This window comes from Fundulus heteroclitus, chromosome 18 (genome assembly GCF_011125445.2).
Source record: "Fundulus heteroclitus isolate FHET01 chromosome 18, MU-UCD_Fhet_4.1, whole genome shotgun sequence".
NCBI lineage: Eukaryota > Metazoa > Chordata > Actinopteri > Cyprinodontiformes > Fundulidae > Fundulus > Fundulus heteroclitus.
Window position 1 is genome coordinate 24,472,969 of NC_046378.1, and position 20,300 is coordinate 24,493,268.

Sequence of the window (20,300 nt, forward strand, 5' to 3'; positions counted from 1 at the left end):
CAGACAACCTCATATTTGACTCTAAAATGCTTTGGTAACTAGACAAACTAATAGACATTTAAAGACTGCAGGGTGCCAAGGTGCTGTGGCTGCAAAGTAAGCCCAAATTATCACCTACCCAACAGTCTAATAAATACCGATCTGTTTTTCATGAAAAGCATTCAACAAAACAGTGTTGCTTAAACTATAGAAGGACATGATGATTGCTGTAGACACTGACATATTTAATGTTTTAGATTAGTCAGACCCTTCAGCAGCCTTTGACCACCACACCATCTTAGTTAAAAGACTGCACAGTTTGGTTGGGATTTCTGGAATCGTTTTTGAGTCATTTAGACCTTCTATTGATGTAATATGTGGGGTAAGAGACTGTTTTGGACCCACTTTGGTTTTTTGCTATTTATTAGTGTAGGAATACACTAATAATAAAATTTGAATTCAAGCCAATGGAGGGATTTTACTGAGTTATTTCATTGACGTGTTTCTGCACGATAACCTTTAATTTTCTACAAAGGTCTTTTTTTAAGTTTTCTTATTCTATTCCTTGTTGCAGGGTCGCACACTGGCTCTTTTGTGGTAGATCAAATCTTTGTTTATGAGGACCTCCCTGTTTATTGAATGAGTGACAATTTCCTATTTCCCAGTCTGAAAAGCCAAGCACTGTACACATCCTGTTCAATATTGCTGGACCTTTAGTTAACAACATCAGATACCGTTTGCATGGATGTGTAGAATTCAGTGCAGTGCATAAAGTTAAAAACAAAAAACACACAAGAAAAGGGCCCATCAATCAGGAGTAAAGATTCTACCAACAACTTCAATTCTAAAAGTATTTTTATTATTTCAAATATAAAAAATTACATGCTTAAATAAACTTCACAATGCTTCAAACTCTCCCTTATCCCAGTAACATGTGGTAGCTTAGAAAACATGAAGAAAATGTAACTGATTGCTTGATTAAAACAAAGCAAATCCCTGGTCATCCGTAACAAACATCTGGGTGCATTGGCGCCCTCTGCTGTTTGCAAGGGCTGTACGTCTAAAACGGGTAAAAAGACAAAAAAACAACAACAAAAAAAAAACAACATCAATGATCACCTGAGATCAATACTTTTCGAAAACATTTTTTTTGTCAAACTTTACCTTTACTTAAAGTGATCTCAAGTGTGCAGCAAATCCAATAATACATGAAGGTGTGCAATAAAAATGAGTGGTACGAATTAACAAAAGAAAAAAGGAAACCCCAAAAGATTCAACCATGAATATCAAGTCTCTCTTTTAGGTATGACACTTTCAAAGGAGAAAATGTAGAATCATTTTGTGGAAAACGTGCCACTTTTGAAGCACCGTCCTAATTCAGTGCATACTTGTCTCTACAGCTCTGCAGGAGCAGACAGATGAATGACGGCTGTCATTTCAGAACACTCCTGTGGGCAAGTGATGACAGATGGGTGGAGCAGTGATCTGGGAGCTGAGAGCAGAGAGGACAAATGAAATCAAGCAGGACAAAGCGACCACAGGCTAAACAGCACCACTGTTGTAAAACCCCTTTAAAAAAAAAATTATGTAAAAACAGAATATAAAGAGAATCTTTGTTGAATTTTGACTAATAATGAGTATACCTGCGCTCCCAGCCTGGAGAGGTACCTGTTACGCAAGCCAAAAGCAGACATGGGTGCCAGCCTAGCATGCTCGCCCTGTGTCATCATACTGGGCTGCATTTTAGTCCTGCAGGAATAATAATGTGGGCACAATAACCATCCTCGCAGCCACACTGACATGAGCATCACAACGCAAAAAGTAAGCAGACCAACGCATGACAGTTGAGAGATGCTGCAGTGATATAGAGTTCAAATGTTTAATAAAAGTTATTCACATTTATTATGTTATAGCCCTTGGTTTCAAATGTGATTTGGTGCAAACATTTAATAATCAGCATATCTCAATCACATAATTTAAACAAATCAACAACAGTTAATGCAGCCAGTGTTACAAAAACACCACCACCATAACTCAGTGTAACAAAGTACAACTTAGAAGATTAGTTGGACTAGATTTGCCTGGCTATCAGATAGCTTAAAGGGGACATATCATGCAAAACGGAGTTTCTAGTGTAGACATTTTGAATGTAACCTGTCCAGGAGCTGCATAGACATCTTTACTTTCTGTTTGGGCCATATTGTTCAAGCCATTCAGTTTTCTGTTACGTTTTCTGAACATTTCGGTCACGGTATTGACTGCGGAGCTGCTAAACAAGGTCATGAACTTCAAGATTACCAATTTAGCAAATCTGCCATTTTTATTTCTTGGAGCGATTTTGTAGTACAAGCTGAAGGATGCAGAAGCTACAAGTGGATAAATCAAAATGTGCAGTTGTTCAATACACCGTCCCCCAGCATACTACAAAAGCGGCCAAACGGGGTGGAGTGGACCGCTCTGAGACCTGGAGGCGGGCGGGGTATGAAGCGCCTCCTTTAGATCTAAAGAGACAGCACCAAAACAGGTTGCTCTCAGACAGACCTCAGAACAGGGGCAAAAGAGGGGCCGGAGGGCAACAATAATGACGGATTCAGACCAAAGCAATGCAGTTCCACTTTATATAGACCGCAACTGAATGATTTCAAAGCATGATATGTTCCCTTTAAATGACCCGCTACTCTAAAAAGGTCAGCAATGCAGAGATTTCATTTTTTTGTTACAGACTTGAAATCTAGCATTCAAATTGGCAGCCATTTTTTAAAATGTTTTGTGCATCAAAATAAAATATTAAATGTTATAGGTGACATTATTACTGCGTCAATATGTTAGAAATACAAATTATTACAAATTATTTTTTCCCCAAATAATTTCATCATGGTACACATTTTTGTTTCAATTTTAAAATGAATGGATGGTGTGTGTCTCATACCAGCTCATACATCGTCTGAAACCCAGAAGTAAGCATATGGAGAATAATCTTCAATTACATTGTTAAAATACTAATTGTTAAGAGTGCATGATGAGTCTGTTCAAATGAAGCAAGCAGCAATTTTGGGAAAGTGCTTTGATCAGGTTAATCCTGTGAATATAATACACGAGAATAACCTATAAAACATTTAAGTTTTTTAAAAAGGTCCCCTTACAGAAAAAAAAAGGTCCCCTTAAGGATCAAGTTTATAAAAGATACAGCTGAGTATCCTTACACAGTTAAGTGCATTCAAAAGTGGGCTTAATGTTTTTTTTTATACTGGTACATTAATATACCATTTGATGATGCAACAGAAAATTACCTCTTGTGAACTTCACAGCTCATTGATAAGCAGTTTAGGAAATAAAATAATTGAGCAATAAAGCTTAAGCAGTCAAGACCATGCTCTTTTGGAAATTATTCAGCAACTAAAAAGATCAATGAAGCATCTGATTCAAGCTGATGGAGAAAATAAGTGTGCTTATTTCATTATGAAACAGTTCGCTTTGGCAGTGATTATGCTGACATGTGTTAACTCAAATAAGCTCTTCTGGAAACAAAGCAATACCCATAACGTTTGCCTAAACTGAAATAGGAACCCTATATCTCGAATTACAAAGGGAGGTAGTAAAAATCTAGGATATTTAAGGAATAAGTGCATCATTCCTCTTGACAGTATTTAAAACTTTCCAGCACTTAAGGAACTTTTCGCTGGACATGAAAAGTTAGTTGTCAGTGTGAGCAGGTAGAAATGAAGTCAGATGAAAAGTAGTTATGTCCAAAATGAGATTTGTCATTTGTCAGTGTCCTTATATAAAACGCAGGGTTAAGCAACAGCCAATCCCAGACAGTCAGTTCAGGTTCGAAGAGCCACAGATGACATCACTGGGCAGAGCCAGAACCGCAGTCCCGCCCCATTGGCTGTAGACTGAAAGCTGTGGGGTGGACAGTGCAGCCTGCTTTTTCTGAAGCCCAGGACCCATGTGTGTTCGCTCATCACCATCATCATCATCATCTGGAAAATATCAGTCACAGCATGAATCAGAAGATATTAGTTAGCCTCTGTAGGTCTTATGTCCAACATACAATAAAATTCAGGTTAAACACACACACACAAAAAGTTAATTGCAATTGTTACAACATGAACTGGTGGTAATTGTAACACATTTTCATGCAGTTAATTAGAACAAAAGTAGTCATGGAAAACCATTTAGAGCACATACACAAGAAGTGTAGTAGTAGCATGCATTATGCAATGTATGGAAATTTAAGAAACCTCAAAAGCAGCAGCTTAGAGGAAATCACAAAAAACATTCCCCCGCATGATGTTTAAGGGTATTAAGGAAGGATGCTCCAATATAATCCTGAATATTGAATCTGTCTCCCAATTAGGGGATTTTTGTTCGGCATCCGTGTCAACCCAACTTCCCAAACCTCTTGTTGACGTGCCGTCTGGTTTTACGTCAGCCACATCTGCACTGAACCACACGGCTGTCAGTCAGTTTTTTTAGAAAAAAAAAACCACAACCTGATTTTATGTGTACAGTATGCAAAACTGCATCATCATGATGCACTGATTCAAGAAATCTGGGTCCCCCCCCCAACAATTTCAGTGTATTAACAGGGATGCCCTGAAAAGGACATTTTTTTGTCCCCGATACCATCTGATTTATTTAGCAACCGGCATCAGCCAGCAAATGGTTCAAGTCTATTCATTAATGTTAAGAAAATCTATGCCTTGTATATATTTGAACACTAGCTAAATATTGCAATAAAAAAAACACACTACATCTCGACATTGTATCAGTATGACAGCTCACCCATCCAGGATGCTGTGGACAGTGTGTCTGTTATTCTTCTATTTGACAGAGTTTCTGTAGTTCAGCCTTAACATGCTGTTCCAACACAGGTTAACTTGGTTGCAATGCTGCTATAACATGCCTCCTCAAACTTTGACAGCCGCTTCTCAGGTCTCGCTGCTTCATATGATGTTTAGTGAGTTAGCAAAGTTGAACATAACACTGCTTTTATTGTTGCATCGGACACGGATTAAAAACGGGCCTTTGTATTTTGTACATTTAGGGACCAACAAATTGTCTGAAGACTGAACCTTTACATGCATTTTAACTAAAAGGTAACAGGGTGAATATGTATAAAACTTTACAAAGGACAAGATGTGCAGGGACCCCATCTCTTTGTTATGATAAGATTCTTTAAATCCAAAATGCCTGCAGGAGGGTGGCTGACCCTGCCAAATACAAAAATTACTCCTAATTTATCCCTTTTTTAAATTTACCGGACCTTATGGCAGGAGACATTTATGATAAAAATGCTCGCTTTTACAGGATGGCCATTAGCAGGTTTGCTATAATGGCTACCTAAAAGCACAATAATGTTGAAGTGTACTTCTGAGCCTTGTAAAACTGTTGGTGTTCACTCATTAAACCTTAAGGTGTTGCTGCGACTGTGCAGCTCTGCATAGGACTAATGCATGTGGGGGTTTGTGAATGAATTTGCAACTCAGCTCCAATTATCAATAGACAAAACTGGATATTAATGAAAAGACTGAATAATTAGTTGCTTTTTTATCCTGATATTTCAACATATTCCACTCTCACTGTAATAAAAACAGGTTCAGCTTAATCCACCTAAGTGCCCCAATGAATCTCCTTCTAATGATGATTTTTTTTTCTCTCTCTAGAATATATGGGTAATTCATTCAGTTTAAATACTGGTTATGTGAATGGGAGAGATATAAAATGAATGCTACTCACTCTGAATCTGGAGACGTCTCCTTTTGTAGTTTGGCTCTGGCAGCAGCTGACCGGTTCAAATCTCCACCTGGAGGAAAAAGAGAAAAAGATGTGGAAAAGTAAGTCTGGTGATAAGCAGTTGAGCTCGCTGAAAGGTGGCAGAGTAAAGTGAACAAATGTAATGAGTATGTGGAGAATGAAAAGGCAATTAGGAAATACAAAGGAGAAAATGAGGAGTGAAAGACACGCAGAGCTAGGGAAAACTCCAGGCTTCAAGTTACCTTTGAGGTAATCCACAAAGTATAGCGCCACCACTGCCATCATAGCAACTGGAAGACAGGTGGAGAGAAATCAGTGTATGGAATAAATAATGCCGCTCAAAGCGTCCGACAGGACTTTAAACCTTAGATACTGAAGAAAAACTGAAACAAACTGACTGCAAATACAGGCGCAGAAAAACACTTCCAACACCAGGTATCCTCTTAAATCCACAATGAGTCCTACTGCAATCGCAATGACAGCAAGCCCCAGGTTCTGGATGGACTGCATGCTGGTGGGCAAACCAAGGTTACAAAAGGTCAATACTTTTGTAACCTATATAAAATAAAATAAATCCAACACTAGTTCAATGACAGTCAGAATATTAATCCAACAACAGAATATTAAAAGGAATGTTAAACTCGAGAATTACGTACAAGCCATAGGCTGTTCCCAGTTGATGCTCAGGCACCACAAAGGCCACCATGGGCCACAGTGCACAGGCGAGTAGGGAGTATGAGAGACCAAGCAGAGACTGGAAGACAGGAAATGGTTTTACATTAGATTAATGGTAAGCAGTTTGCACAAGAATGGCAAATTAAAGCTACATAACGTCATGACATTATTTGCACTCATGAAAAAATATAGCAAAATTCAACAGAATGTAAACTCTTTGATAGCTGGAGAATTTAATTTCATCAATCAAAAGCACAGCAGGCTAATGATGTAGTGGGGTTTATGAAGCATTTAACTGTGGAGTGTTAAATGCTGAGGCAAAAACAACTGAGATGTAAATCTAGAGCTTTAATTAAAGCTTTGTTTTTGATTGCACATTCAACTGTTAAACGCTTTACAGTGGAGCCAGGAAACACCCTGCAGAGAAAGCTTTCACGTGTTCATCTCAGTCAATTAGGATGTCTTCAGAAAGTTCATTTATTTCAGAAATTTCATTCAAAAACTCATGTAGAGCCATTACACAGTGATATTTCAGATGTTATTTTGTTAATTTTGATGATTACAGATGTCTTACAGATATCGAAGATGTAAAAACAATTTCTCAAAAGATTTGACTATTAACCAAGACCAAAAAAGGGATCTTTAATGCAGACATATCAGTCTATTAAAAAACTATGTCTATGTACTGTACAGAATAGGCACTCAATACTTAGTCAGGGCACCTTTTAATTGAATTCTTGCTTTTAAAAATCACAATTACTGTGCAGCTTGAACTCTATGTCTCCCTTCAGACTCTGGGAGATTGGTGTTTAAGTAAATGCAAACAGGACCATTTTAAAATAGATATGTGTGAAAGCACAAGAGTCCAGGCCTCTTTGTCCTAAGCCCAATAAGCAAAGTCCTGTGTTGTTGCTGGTTCAGTAGTTTAACACTAGGAATGTGACAGTTATAGTTAATTTCCTAGATACATGTGTTTTTGGTGGCTCTTGAAGCAATGACTCCACCCAGGTCCAAACGTCATGTTACATAGAGCGTGCTTTATTTCATGCACAGCGTCACCTCCAGTATAATTGCCTATTATATAACTTTGGTTCCTCTGCTCAGAGTAAGACCATAAAGACATAGATTTGGTTTCTCCTGGCTGACAATTTAAGAATGTGAAATCATTCCTTTTATTAGAAGTTGAAGCTTTAAAAACACAGCTAACTATACTGAAGCTCTATAATGACAATTTTCAGAGATGGCGACTCACGTTTGAGATTCCTAACTCGAGTCGCAAAAATATAAAGACTTCAGACTTGACTTAGACCAGGGGGACTTTTCAGTGCAATACCACAGACTTTGATGGCAGCAAAATTATTCTTATAGGTTATAAAAGATATAGGGGCTGCACATATTTTGCTAAAAAGAAAAAGATGCCATAAGCATTACCATAGCAATCCATGGGTTCCAGAAGGTGAAGGCCAACATCATGTGAGCGCCAAGTGTTGCGATGACCGCAGTAAGGACCCAACCAACATTCCTCCCAGTCTTGTCAACGATAAACCCAAGAATTGGAGATGCAGGAGCTGAGATGATGTACACAATACTGGAAAAGAGTTTTGTTCACAGTTACTTCGAGGAATGAAAAAAGGAGCTACATTTAGATGAAAAAATTAGAACGCTAGTTAGATCTTTTGTGCTGTTATTAAGATCTTATTTAAACAGTATTATTAATCAATCCAATTTAATCAGGCAACGTTTAAGTCCCTGTAACTGTTAACTTGTTATTTAGGAACTTAAAGGTTGGGGAAATATTCACCTAGCCTGTCTTTGAAGCCTTTTCTCTGGAGGAAATTACGAGTAGTTAAGGATACTATTGACTCCATCCCCTTTGAACTTTTAGTGTCTCGTGTTAGGGGGGCTCATACTGTATGTAGTGATGAATATTTAGTGCTGTTTAATGTCACTTTTACTGCAATTCCAATAAAACACCAAACATCAACATGATGTATTGTAAGATTCCAATTAGATATAAAGGCAGCTAGACAACTCTGGAAAATATCTTTAGCTTCAAAACAAAAGTTTTCTAATGAACAGAAAAATCTATAATATTGTCATACAACAGGCCTCTTCAAAAAACAAAACAACTAATTTACTGGAAGGAGAATAATGTATATATTCCACTATAAGGAAAAGGAGAAGACAGTTAATTACCTGTTGACAGCTCTGGCTTGAGCTGGAGAGAAGTTGAATTTTTCAATAAAGAATACTCTGGAAAAAAATAAAGGTTATTAGACTCCCAGCACATACCTCCATGTATATCTTATGCTTATCTGAACACAAAAGGAGGAATAAAGCAATTTTATTTCCATGATGGTGGATTGTCTCCCAGACATTGCATTTTCTCTCCATCTGCATTGCAGCCATTTGTTCTGTAAGCATAGAACATCTGCAGAAAAGCCATGGCAGTTGCAAACTCATCCGTGCCTTTCATTGAGGGCAAACTAACATTTTTTTACTCTCCGCTACAAATTCATCCATCAAACCTATTCCCATTTTTAGGCCCCATTGCCTTTCCTTGTGGTGTGATAGAACTTGTTTTTCATTCCTAAGGCAACAATAATAAAAAAGGAGCAGTTTTGTCAAAACTAGCAGCATCTTTGAGATGCACATGCTGGGTTTAACCATCCCAACAATAAAGCACCTGCTGTGGCAGGATTTTATGCCCGGGGCAAATGCAACCGTATAAAAAAAAATGGGGACAACGTTAGTATAAAGGGGAAGAAAAGGATGGCAGTGAGAAAAAAAAAATCATGAGATTTGAGTTTTAAGGATGTCTTTTTGTGCCATTTGATAAAGAATAAAAAATAAAAACAACATAATTCTCAGGTATGATAAAAAAAACAACAACATCTAAAATAGAAATATAGCATTTTCTAGATGTTGGGGGAATCCCAAACTGTTTTTGGTGTAAAAAAAAACAAAAAACAAAAAGGTTCATCTGTTGACCAACATTATGATGAAATATCTTTAAAAGTGAACCCTAATTGCCTATTAGGTGAACTTCAAATTGGGATAAATTAATGGACATTATATTTCCCACCTTTCCTATATGTTTCACTCATGGACTGTAAAGCCCCCCACATACTTGCACGGACTCTGTGCACGTAGATAGGTGCTGTACGTGGTGTCACACTACAAACTGCTTGACAGCAAGAAGTCTTTACATCAAACTGTTTCATATGTGACAACGAGCAAGGACGCGCAGCATCACAGTCCCTCTCTGTTCGCACTGACAGGTGTGCGGCGGGAGCCTGCTGGAAAAGAAACAGCTCTAGGTGCTTAGCTAGCTAATCACACATTTTACCATCCCTTCACCCGCTTCGTCTCATTGGCAGAAAGTGTGGTAACTGTAGGAATTTGCCACAAGAAATATAGGGAATAGGTACGCTCGACTACAAAGGGTAAAACGTCCGCTGAGAGTCAGCGCGACTCACAGTATACGCACAGTACGACCCAGTATGTGGGAGTCTTAACTGATTAACGTTTTCTTAGGTGAAACTAGGCCTCATTTTACAAGGGACAATACAGCGGAGCAAAGTGGATCAACATTTTGTTAAGAAATAATCTACTTGGCTAGTCATCAAATGGATCGAGGAGAAAAAAAAAACAGAAGGACCAGATCTTTAAGAAGCTCGTTAGTTTTTCTGGTAGACAAGATGCAGTGAAAACCGGATGTTTCTTTTCTTTGCTGCTATTGACGAACTGAAGCAGCACCATTTGGCAATCGATTTAAGTGTGCGCTGCAGGTTGGTGAAAGCCGTCACAACAAGGAAAGGTTAACCGACATGTGGACTCTTTGCCTCAACATCTATACTAGAATAAATTAGAACATGTAATAGTGCTAAACATTAAAGATTACAGTAAAAAACAAAATTAGAGTATCTGGAAATATATTGTCAGATGAGGGTAAGACATTTAGAAGTTGTTAAATAAACATGAAAAAATGTAAATGAAATTTAAAATACATAATTTCTAGAATGTTTTAAAAGCATAATTTAAATATTATATGATTTCATGATTTATTTCATTTTATTATGCATTGTGGCAAGTATATATATATATATATATATATATATATATATATATATATATATATATATATATATATATATATATATATATATATATATCCGTTGTCTTCCGCTTATCCGGGGTCGGGTCGCGGGGGTAGCAGCTTCAGTAGGGAGGCCCAGACGTCCCTCTCCCCAGCCACTTGGGCCAGCTCCTCAGGAGGAATCCCAAGGCGTTCCCAGGCCAGCCGGGAGACATAGTCCCTCCAGCGTGTCCTGGGTCTTCCCCTGGGTCTCCTCCCGGTGGGACGTGCCCGGAACACCTCTCCAGGGAGGCGTCCAGGAGGCATCCTGACCAGATGCCCGAGCCACCTCAACTGGCTCCTCTCGACGTGGAGGAGCAGCGGCTCTACTCTGAGTCCTCCCCGGATGACTGAGCTCCTCACCCTATCTCTAAGGGAGAGCCCAGACACACTACGGAGAAAACTCATTTCAGCCGCTTGTATCCGGGATCTCGTTCTTTCGGTCAGGACCCAAAGCTCGTGACCATAGATGAGGGTAGGAACGTAGATCGACCGGTAAATCGAGAGCTTCGCCTTTTGGCTCAGCTCTCTCTTCACCACAACGGATCGGTACAGCGCCCGCTTCACAGCAGACGCTGCACCAATCCGCCTGTCGATCTCCCGCTCCATCTTCCCCTCATTCGTGAACAAGACCCCAAGATACTTGAACTCCTCCACTAGGGGCAGGACATCCTCCCCAACCCGGAGAAGGCACTCTACCCTTTTCCGGTTCAAGACCATGGTCTCGGATTTGGAGGCACTGATTTTCATCCCGGCCGCTTCGCACTCGGCTGCGAACCGCTCCAGTGAGAGCTGTAGATCACGCCCTGATGAAGCCAACAGGACCACGTCATCCGCGAATAGCAGAGACGCAATCCTAAGGCCACCAAAGCGGATCCCCTCAACACCTTGGCTGCGCCTAGAAATTCTGTCCATAAAAGTTATGAACAGAATCGGTGACAAAGGGCAGCCTTGGCGGAGTCCAACTCTCACCGGAAACGAGTCCGACTTACTGCCGGCAATGCGGACCAGACTCTGACACCGGTCGTACAGAGACCTGACAGCCCTTATTAAAGGGTCCGGTACTCCATACTCCCGGAGTACCCCCCACAGGATCCCCCGGGGGACACGGTCGACAAGCACATGTAGACTGGTTGGGCAAACTCCCATGCCCCCTCAAGAATCCTGCTGAGGGTGTAGAGCTGGTCCAGTGTTCCACGGCCAGGACGAAAACCACACTGCTCTTCCTGAATCCGAGATTCGACTATCCGACGGACCCTCCTTTCCAGAACCCCTGAATAGACCTTACCAGGGAGGCTTAAGAGTGTGATTCCTCTGTAGTTGGAACACACCCTCCGGTCCCCCTTTTTAAATAGGGGGACCACCACCCCAGTCTGCCAATCCAGGGGAACTGCCCCCGATGTCCACGCAATGCTGCAGAGCCGCGTTAACCAACACAGCCCCACAACATCCAGAGCCTTAAGGTACTCAGGGCGAATCTCATCCACCCCCGGAGCCTTGCCACCGAGGAGCTTTTTAACAACCTCGGCAACCTCAGCACCAGAGATGGGAGAACCCGACCCAGAGTCCTCAGGCTCTGCTTCCTCAATGGAAGACGTGTTCCATTGTTACACGTCTTCCATATATATATATATATATATATATATATATATATATATATATATATATATATATATATATATATATATATATATATATATATATATATTTTAGGGCTGGGCAAGTTAACGTGTTAATTTCGCGTTAACTCATTAGACTATTAACGGCGATATTTTCTTTAACGTGCGTTAACGCATGTTGCTCACATGCTTTTATTTTGTGAAGGTCTGTTGCTGCGGTGTAGGGGTTTGAATCAGAACAGTAGGTGGTGATAATGCGCCAATAACCTCGCTATCAGCCAAACCTCGGATTCAGAGTAAGAAAGGTGCTGGCCGGAAAAAAACAAAGCCGACATGCGGAAGGCGGTGTTTCCCGCAGGCGAGGCGGTGAGTTGGCGGCCGGAACAAGTTTTGTGCGGAGCGGAGCGAGGTCTGCATCGACACCGTCGGTGAAGTCGCTTCGCGTTTCAAAGTATCCATGTGTTTTTGCCTGTTTTTCCCTGCCATTCACTATATGCACGCGAGAAAGCAACAACAAAAAAACGCGTGTCAACGTCAAATAAACACAAGCGAACCCAAGCATATCGAGTTAGCAAGCATTTCAGTTTAAAGTTCTTTCAGCATCGAATATGACAGAAACAAGTTAGTTGTAACCACTGCCAAGTTAAACTTTGGTATTGAACATAAAATGGTAATGCTGCTCCCTGCGGTTACCTCAGAAATTGCCTGTTTTTGGTAGATTTTTTCCCCATAAAGAGAATTCCCTGTCAGTGGCAATAAGCTTTAATTTATTATTATTGCTATTTTTTGTTTTACATGTTTAAGTTGAGCTTTACACTAAATATGTGTTACTGATAAGTGCTACAAATGTTACAACACTTTTGTTCATATGGCAGCAGAACATTAAAATAAAAGTGCTCTTTACACTACTTTTGAATTCATTCTTGGAGTCCTCCTCTAATTGAATGGACTAATTAGTTTTATTTCAAATTGTAATTTTTTTTACAGTGGGCAAAATATTTCTTAAACATCCCAAATTTTCTATTGTTCTATTGTTATACGGTGCAAGTGAAATGAAATCCAAAACAGATCAGTAGCAACCCATCCAGTCCACACAACAAAAAAACAAAGAAATAAAACCCACACATTTCCACTAATGAAGTTATGCGTAACAAAATCGAATGAAAAAAATGACATTCCATGCCTCTTGCACCTCCTTTTCTTCATGTGTTCAATTTTACTCTATGTCCTTCAATTTTATCACAACTCAAAATATAGACACCTGTTGGTTTGATGTATGTACTGGATGGGTTGTTAGCAACATTTGGTGAGAATATCATGTCAATTCAACCCTTAGAAATGTTGCTGATGTTTTCAATAATTCTATTGTCTACTGTAGATGTTTATCAAAATCATGATCGTGGCCCTCCACAATTACGTGTGATGATATACCGCACCTTGGACCTAAATATTTGCTTTATTTTTGGACTGTAGCTGAAGCCAAAGTGCCAAGTGTTTGTGTGTCTTAGTGAGAGAACAAGTAAAATACTTACTGGCCCTGTCCAATGAATGGGAAAATGGCCACATAGTAAAACACACAGATGATAAAGATGAGCCAGAGGGCTAGGGAGAAATCTTTCACATCAGTCAGCTTTATAACCTCGCCTAAAAACAGAAGATCAATATGTGTATCAGTTTCAGACAGAGAGTCATTTCATCAGCAATAGTTCATCTAAAAAACAAAGCTGGCTAAAAACAAATTATACAAAACCCTGGTTGTAACTAGGTTTCATTGGGAAAGACTAAATCAATCAATCTCAACACAGACAAAACATGGAGACTAATCAGTTCTGATAAAGCACCAAAGACAAAGCAAGGCTTTGTAATCTGGATTGAGTCAAAGAAATCCAAGTAGTTATTGACAGGCTGTGTTAAAGGAGGAACAGAGATAAAACAAACAGAACAGCATTATCTTAACGTTACCTGTTTTCCCCTGTTCTTTGTGGAGGATCCTCTCTGCTCTCTTATCAAGAAATCCCAGCACCAAGGCACACATTAGAGAAAACACACAGGTTCCAGCAGCTAATAGGAAACAGAAGTGTATTAGGAGCTGGAGAACCCAACATGAAACATTTCTGTTTTACATACTTCCTGTCAACTGACCATTGGTCATTTGATCAGATTAAAGGGTAACTAGCAGTGTCATAAAAACCAAGGTACTTCAAGATGTGCAAAAGTAGAAGCACTGCTTTATGATTAAGAGAAAGCTGCGTGAGAACTGACACTTTTCTACATCCCGTGACACTTCTGAGATGCCGAGTAGCACTTTTAGTTCCCTTTCCCACTTCTTCGTTTCTACTTGGCTGTGTTACCCGAGAGCATGCTAGAGGGGCTCAGTAAACCGAGCGCGTTCAGGGATATAGCGTGTGTAACCAGAAGCTTAACTTAACCTCACTTCTGCTCAACCGAAGCAAGCGGTTCATGCACAAGTGTATATTACTTACCTATCATGAGTGATATGCCGAGCGTGGTGTATCCAGAGGAGCCAACAGCAGATGCGACTTCACTGTACACCCAGCCCATGATGTTCATGTTCACTGTGCTGCCCTATGGAGAAAGGAGAGATGGCTTCACTGACGCATCTTTACACCTACAGTCCCTTGCAAAAGTATTCACACACCTTTCTCTTCAAGACATTCAAATCAGAATATATATTTAATATATATTGTTTGTATCAACTGAACACAAATTAGTACACATCTATGAAGTGTTAGGGGGAAAACATTATATGCTTTCAGGACCGTTTTACAAAAAAAAGTCTGAAGATTCTGGCATGCAGATGTATTCAGTCCACTTTCCTTTGACACTCATAATTAAAAATGAAGCTCAAACAATTTCTGCATAATTTAATTTCAGCCTTAATCCAGCTGTTCTGTAAATGTTCTATAAATGTTTGTTAGAGAACATTCGTGAGCAAACGGCATCATGAACAACAAGGAACACAGCAGACGGTCCAGGATGACGTTGTGAAGGAGTTTAAAGCATGGGTGGGTTACAGGAAACCACACAAACCTTTTAACATCCCACGTGCCACTGCTTAATTCAATCATGTGACAATAAAAATGACACAGCACATGTGCAAATCTACTAAGACAGAACCATCCACATAAACTGACAGGCCACAGGAGGAGCCAAGAAGCCCCTGGTAACTGTGGGGCAGCTGCAGAGACCCACAGCTCAGGTGGGAGAATCTGATGACAGGACAACTTCTATTAATGGACTTCACAAACCTGCCGTTTACTGAAGAGCGGCAAGAAGAAAGCCGTTATTAAAAAAAATAAAAGCCACAAGCAATCCTATCTGTAGTTTGCTAGAAGCTGCGTAGTGTGGTGGGAAATCTAACCCTACATATCACCCTGAATGCACCGTTGGCACAGTAAAACATAACAGCGGCAGCATCATGCCGTGGGATGGTTTCCTTCAGCCGGAACAGAGAAGCTGGTCTGAGTTGGTAAAAAAAAAAAAAAAAAAGATGGAAAAGGCGAAAAAACAAACAAACAATGGAATTGTTTAGATGAAAGCGGATTAACGTCATCTAACCTCCCAGTTCAAAATCTAGACAAACAAAAGAGAAAATTTTGGACCTGATGTATGTTGTTCACAGATGCGCTTAAATCTGTCTGAATTTCAACAAATGTCAGTACATAGAAGTGCAAACTTGGTACAGACATACCCCAAGACTTGCAGCTGTCAAAAAGTATTTACTTACAGGGACTGAATACAACTGCAAACAACAAGTTTCTGATTTTCATTTGTAAAATGTGCCCATGCGAACTCTCAGCCATTGAGGTCGTTGCAACAGCAAACAGGCTTAAATCAGAGGAAACTGGACTTTTGCTCAGTTGTTTCTGAAAATGTTGAAACGAGGGGTGAAAGAAGCCATCTTGGTCAAAAGAGATAAGCCATCATTAGACAGGGGGGGAGGAGTACGATTCCAACTCCACAGTGTTTACAGCTCTGTCCTCCAACACATTCCAAAGAGATTTTTACATCAGCACTATCATCATCATTCAGGTGACCAAGTACTCCACTCACACCAAGCAATAGCTTCTAATGACCCAAGACAGTGGTGGGTGGGTCATTGATTTGTATCTGACTTAGAATACATTGAAGCTTGTAGTTTTAATTTATCATGACGTGACCAGCTTAACATGTATGTAAACCAATTAATGATCCTCAATGGATGTACATCTTTTTTTTTTTCTTTTTTTATAAATTGTTATTCTGCATCCTTACCAGTCGGGCCATGCTCAGCTGAAGGCCAAAAACCAGGTTGAGTTCCTTGCCTTTGAACCAGTTCACCGCGTAGGTGTTTTGGGCCACAGCTAGAGACTCACCCCCAATACTGTCAAAGAAAACAGATAAATAAAAACACATAAGCTCTCTGTGAAAGTGGAAGACAGGCATAGTTCTAATATAGAGAACTAGTGTTATCTGTCATACCAGACTCCATTGTGGAGATTTGAGATCGCATGAATGCCAAAATTTAGTTGAAGGGATCAGTTAAGATCAGTTAAGGATGTTAGATTTTGTGCTGATGATGGGTGTGGAAAAGATGTGAAAAGGTGTTTGAGTGGGCTTTTTAGTGAGTAAAATGGATTTTGAAAAGCCAAACATTTTACCCAAATACAAAACGTCCGACTTCCATCAGCCAAAAACGATTGCCCCACGCTCCGGCTGCAAATATTACCTGTGAAGATGTGAAAAGAAATCCACATTAAAAAAAGAAGATAAATAGGCATTTCTAGTGAAAATGTTATCCATTTTACATCTAGAGTTCAACATGAACCAACCTGTCCAATACAGACAAAAAGGGAAAAGATGATGGTTCCAAGCCTAAAGAAACAAGAATGCAAAACAAAGCTCAATCAAAGCGGCGTACCTTGATTCTGAGAATGCAAGATAAGGATTTAGCAGAAAACCAGTTCAACTTGATCCTCTTTGGTACCTGATGCCGAAAACCCTGTCGATCAGGAAGCCTCCCAAGAAGCAGAGAATCACATTTGGCCAAGAGTACCAGGCATACAGCTGCATGAACTTTGCAGTGTTCAAATTCAGATCCTGGAAACATCAGAGAGGAAAAAACGGTTTCTTGGCGAGCTGTTCACACCGACAGACTGGCTTTCCTGGAATGACTGGGGATGGCACACTCAACTGCTGGATCACGCAAATAAACATTAAGAATGCATGAATGGTTAAATTGGGCCCATTATAATTTTTTGTGTTTCAGTTTTAAATATCCAAGTATCTACCTGTAGTTTTTTTGTTTTTAATCACTCTGTGCTTGTAATTAGTCAGGCGACAGATTGTTACATGGCCAGTGCTGTTTTCCATTCATGTTCATAATTTTGTTGGATGATCATGAGCATTTAAAAAAAAACAAAAAAAACAAACGAACAAAAAAAACAAAAAAACAATGGGCTCACACTTTCCCATTAGTTGTTGACAACACAAGTTTGCAGTCATTTGTCACAAACCAGGTCCTATCTAATGAATACTTCTGTTGCCAACATCAAAGAAAAACAAATAATCAATTGATTACCCCCCCCCCCCCCTCCAACTATTTCTCAACCCTGTGGTACTGTTTTATTGGAATAGGCACATGAACAAAATGTATTTAGTAAAAAGACTACTCAAGTACTGAGTAACTAATCATAACAGCTGATGATCTGATATTTAAAAATTATGTAATCGGACAGACAAAAATTTAAGGTTATGTGCAAATTCTGGTATTTCTGGAATAACATAATTGCAAAATAACAAATTCAGGCAGTATAAACTTTCTAAACCCTTTTTTCCAACATTAAACTTGAAAGCAATACTTACAGCAGTTAACGTATATACAACATGTTAGAACAGTGCAAAGTACTTCCAATGACAATATCTACTGTTCACTGTACATTCTTATTGAGCTCAGCTGATAGAAAAGCATTAAAATAACAACGCTCGTGTACAAATAAGAAGTCTCACTTTAACATAAACGCAAGGTTTTTGTCTCTCTGGTGCATTCTTGGTTAAACGAGTACTGTTCTTATTTCATGAAGTTACTCACAGTACGTAGTTACAGCAGCCAGAAATTTTACTCAAGTAATAGTAGCGATACCTGAGTAATAATATGGCTCAAGTAAAAGTAAAAAGTAAAGTGCAGTAAAACTACTTACTAAAAGTACATTTTGCTCAAAAAGCCACTCAAGTAAATGCAACTGAGTAAATGTAACTAGTTACTACCCACCTCTGCTTATTACACAGATACAACATATAACTTCTTCTTTGTTTGTTTTCTCGTCTCAGCACGTATGAAATCTCCCCTAACATGCATGCATGTATGCATTTATATTAATGTTCTGTTATTATTAAATGATCAATAAAAAACATTCCAGGTTTGAGCCCATCTCACACTCAGATTTCTGTGCCAGCACAGATCAACACGGACTTTCTCCGACTGGGAATCGGGGAAAAACCTCGCGTAGTGTGTCCCCAGCTTAACAAAGGGCGTACATTTAGTCCCTTTGACTGTACGATGACGACAGATAATTGGACTGCTGTGCAGGAAGTCGAAAGTGATTTTAGTGTAGAAAACAGGATACGCAGTGGGCTGATTTCTCCGGTGGAATTAAGAGGAAAACTAACATTTTCTCTGGACGTGGATAGACCGACTCACCTGTATGACTTGAGTTTGAAGCGCAGCTGGATTGTCATAACAGAAGTAGCTTCCTGGAACAAACGCAAAAAACGTGTAAGACAAGATATTTTCCTTAACCGAAAATAAACGCAACGATCACATTCCAAGCATTTTTGTAAGATCTCATTTCACTTTGGGTCATCTAAAAATCACCACTATATCTGGCTGGGACGCTGCTCACCGAATCCCAGGAAGCACATAAACACCAGGACGACCACTCGGTGCAGGAGGTGGCTTGGGTCGCAGATGGCGGCCATCGGCCTGCCGGGTCCCCTTGCTTCCGGTCGACCGGCGAACGAGCATTCATCGTCGTCTCCCAGCAGAGTCCGCCGCTCCTGAAAATCCGCCATGATCAGCAGCTGTTAGAGGAAAACAGACGCCGAGCGGGAGGAAGATCATATGACCCCACCAGAGAAGTCACGTGGCATCACAGCGTCCCGTTAGCGCGTGGATCACCGAGAAGGCGGGGCCTCGCGGGAGCGCGCACAAAAGCAGAAAGTCCTGATTAGCAAACGATATCATAAAACAATACGATATTTTTAATGCTAAAATAAGTTATTGCATTTGTTTGTGTTTTTTTACTTTAGGAATCAAGACTTTCGTTGAATCTGTCCTGACTTTCGCTTTTATCACCTGGTTTGGCAGTCTATCAACTGGAAACAAGAACAGGATTAAGCAAATTGTAAAAATTGCTGGCACATTTATAGGAGTGAGATTATCCAATTTAGAAGAAACTTTTTATTTTATTTTTTAAAAAGAGTTCCACAAAAGGCAGAACACATAATACATTCTTCAAATCACACAATCCATAGTGAATTCTAGTTACTGCCATCGGGGAGGAGATTCAGACATCCTAAATCAAGAACAAACAGATGGAAAAAAATTAAGGTTTAGGTTTTAGGTACAGATTGTAGTACATTTTTATTTACCTATGTAGCTTTTAAGAAAAAAAATGAGCTGAATATACCATAACCAGAATCCAGTGATATTACAGTCATGTGGTCAGATCAAGTAGATACCACAGCACAAAACAGACCAAAACATCCTTCCTTCTTGATACATGAGGTGATTACAGCTCCGCAAATGTAATTTATCTATCCTCTTCTGTCGATGTTCCACCTCCCCCTGCTGGTTGAGATTGATTATTGGCAGGATTATGCTTTGTATTGGATATTTGTTTCACAACTTAGTGACTAAATGCCTCTTAAATAGAACCCAATAAATATTCAGCAAAAGTAAATCTGAATTTGAGTGACATTATCATGTTCAAGGAACCAGTTAAAGACATGCCGCCATCAGCAGTATAAAGTCTTGATGCGATGCGAGGCAGGATGAATCTATGTTTTCAGAATGTTTTCACCAAACTCTGACTCCATTTTCACATCTGGTGTCCAATTGTGACATTTAT

General features: G+C 39.7%; 1 protein-coding gene across 3 annotated transcripts; it reads right to left on the minus strand.

The window, feature by feature from the left end:
• Positions 1–816: 816 nt before the first annotated feature.
• On the minus strand, positions 817–19,323 carry mfsd1 (major facilitator superfamily domain containing 1). Of its 3 annotated transcripts, none has more exons than XM_012871820.3 (17): positions 19,074–19,322; positions 18,872–18,924; positions 17,159–17,271; positions 17,004–17,046; positions 16,833–16,900; positions 16,447–16,555; positions 14,655–14,757; positions 14,134–14,232; positions 13,704–13,815; positions 8,611–8,667; positions 7,846–8,002; positions 6,396–6,493; positions 6,138–6,250; positions 5,982–6,029; positions 5,722–5,788; positions 1,623–1,728; positions 817–1,471 (listed from the first exon to the last, which is right to left on the minus strand). In XM_012871820.3, exons 1-17 carry the CDS (start codon positions 19,240–19,242, stop codon positions 1,412–1,414), a joined length of 1,575 nt encoding a protein of 524 aa, XP_012727274.1. In that variant the 5' UTR covers positions 19,243–19,322; the 3' UTR covers positions 817–1,411. The 3 variants fall into 3 exon arrangements, with proteins under 3 accessions (XP_012727274.1, XP_021176800.1, XP_012727275.1); XM_021321125.2 differs by lacking the exons at positions 817–1,471; positions 1,623–1,728 and adding exons at positions 1,858–3,962; positions 4,609–4,611 and having other exon boundaries at positions 19,074–19,323; XM_012871821.3 differs by lacking the exons at positions 817–1,471; positions 1,623–1,728 and adding an exon at positions 1,858–3,962 and having other exon boundaries at positions 19,074–19,323.
• Positions 19,324–20,300: the final 977 nt, after the last annotated feature.

Coding starts and splice junctions, on each gene's coding strand:
- mfsd1 (XM_012871820.3), bottom strand. CDS start 19,242: ATGGCGGATTTTCAGGAGCGGCGGACTCTGCTGGGAGACGACGATGAA. Junction 14,758..16,446: donor AGCTGAGCATGGCCCGACTG/GTAAGGATGCAG, acceptor CTTTCTCCATAG/GGCAGCACAGTGAACATGAA. Junction 1,729..5,721: donor GAGACGTCTCCAGATTCAGA/GTGAGTAGCATT, acceptor TTATTCCTGCAG/GACTAAAATGCAGCCCAGTA.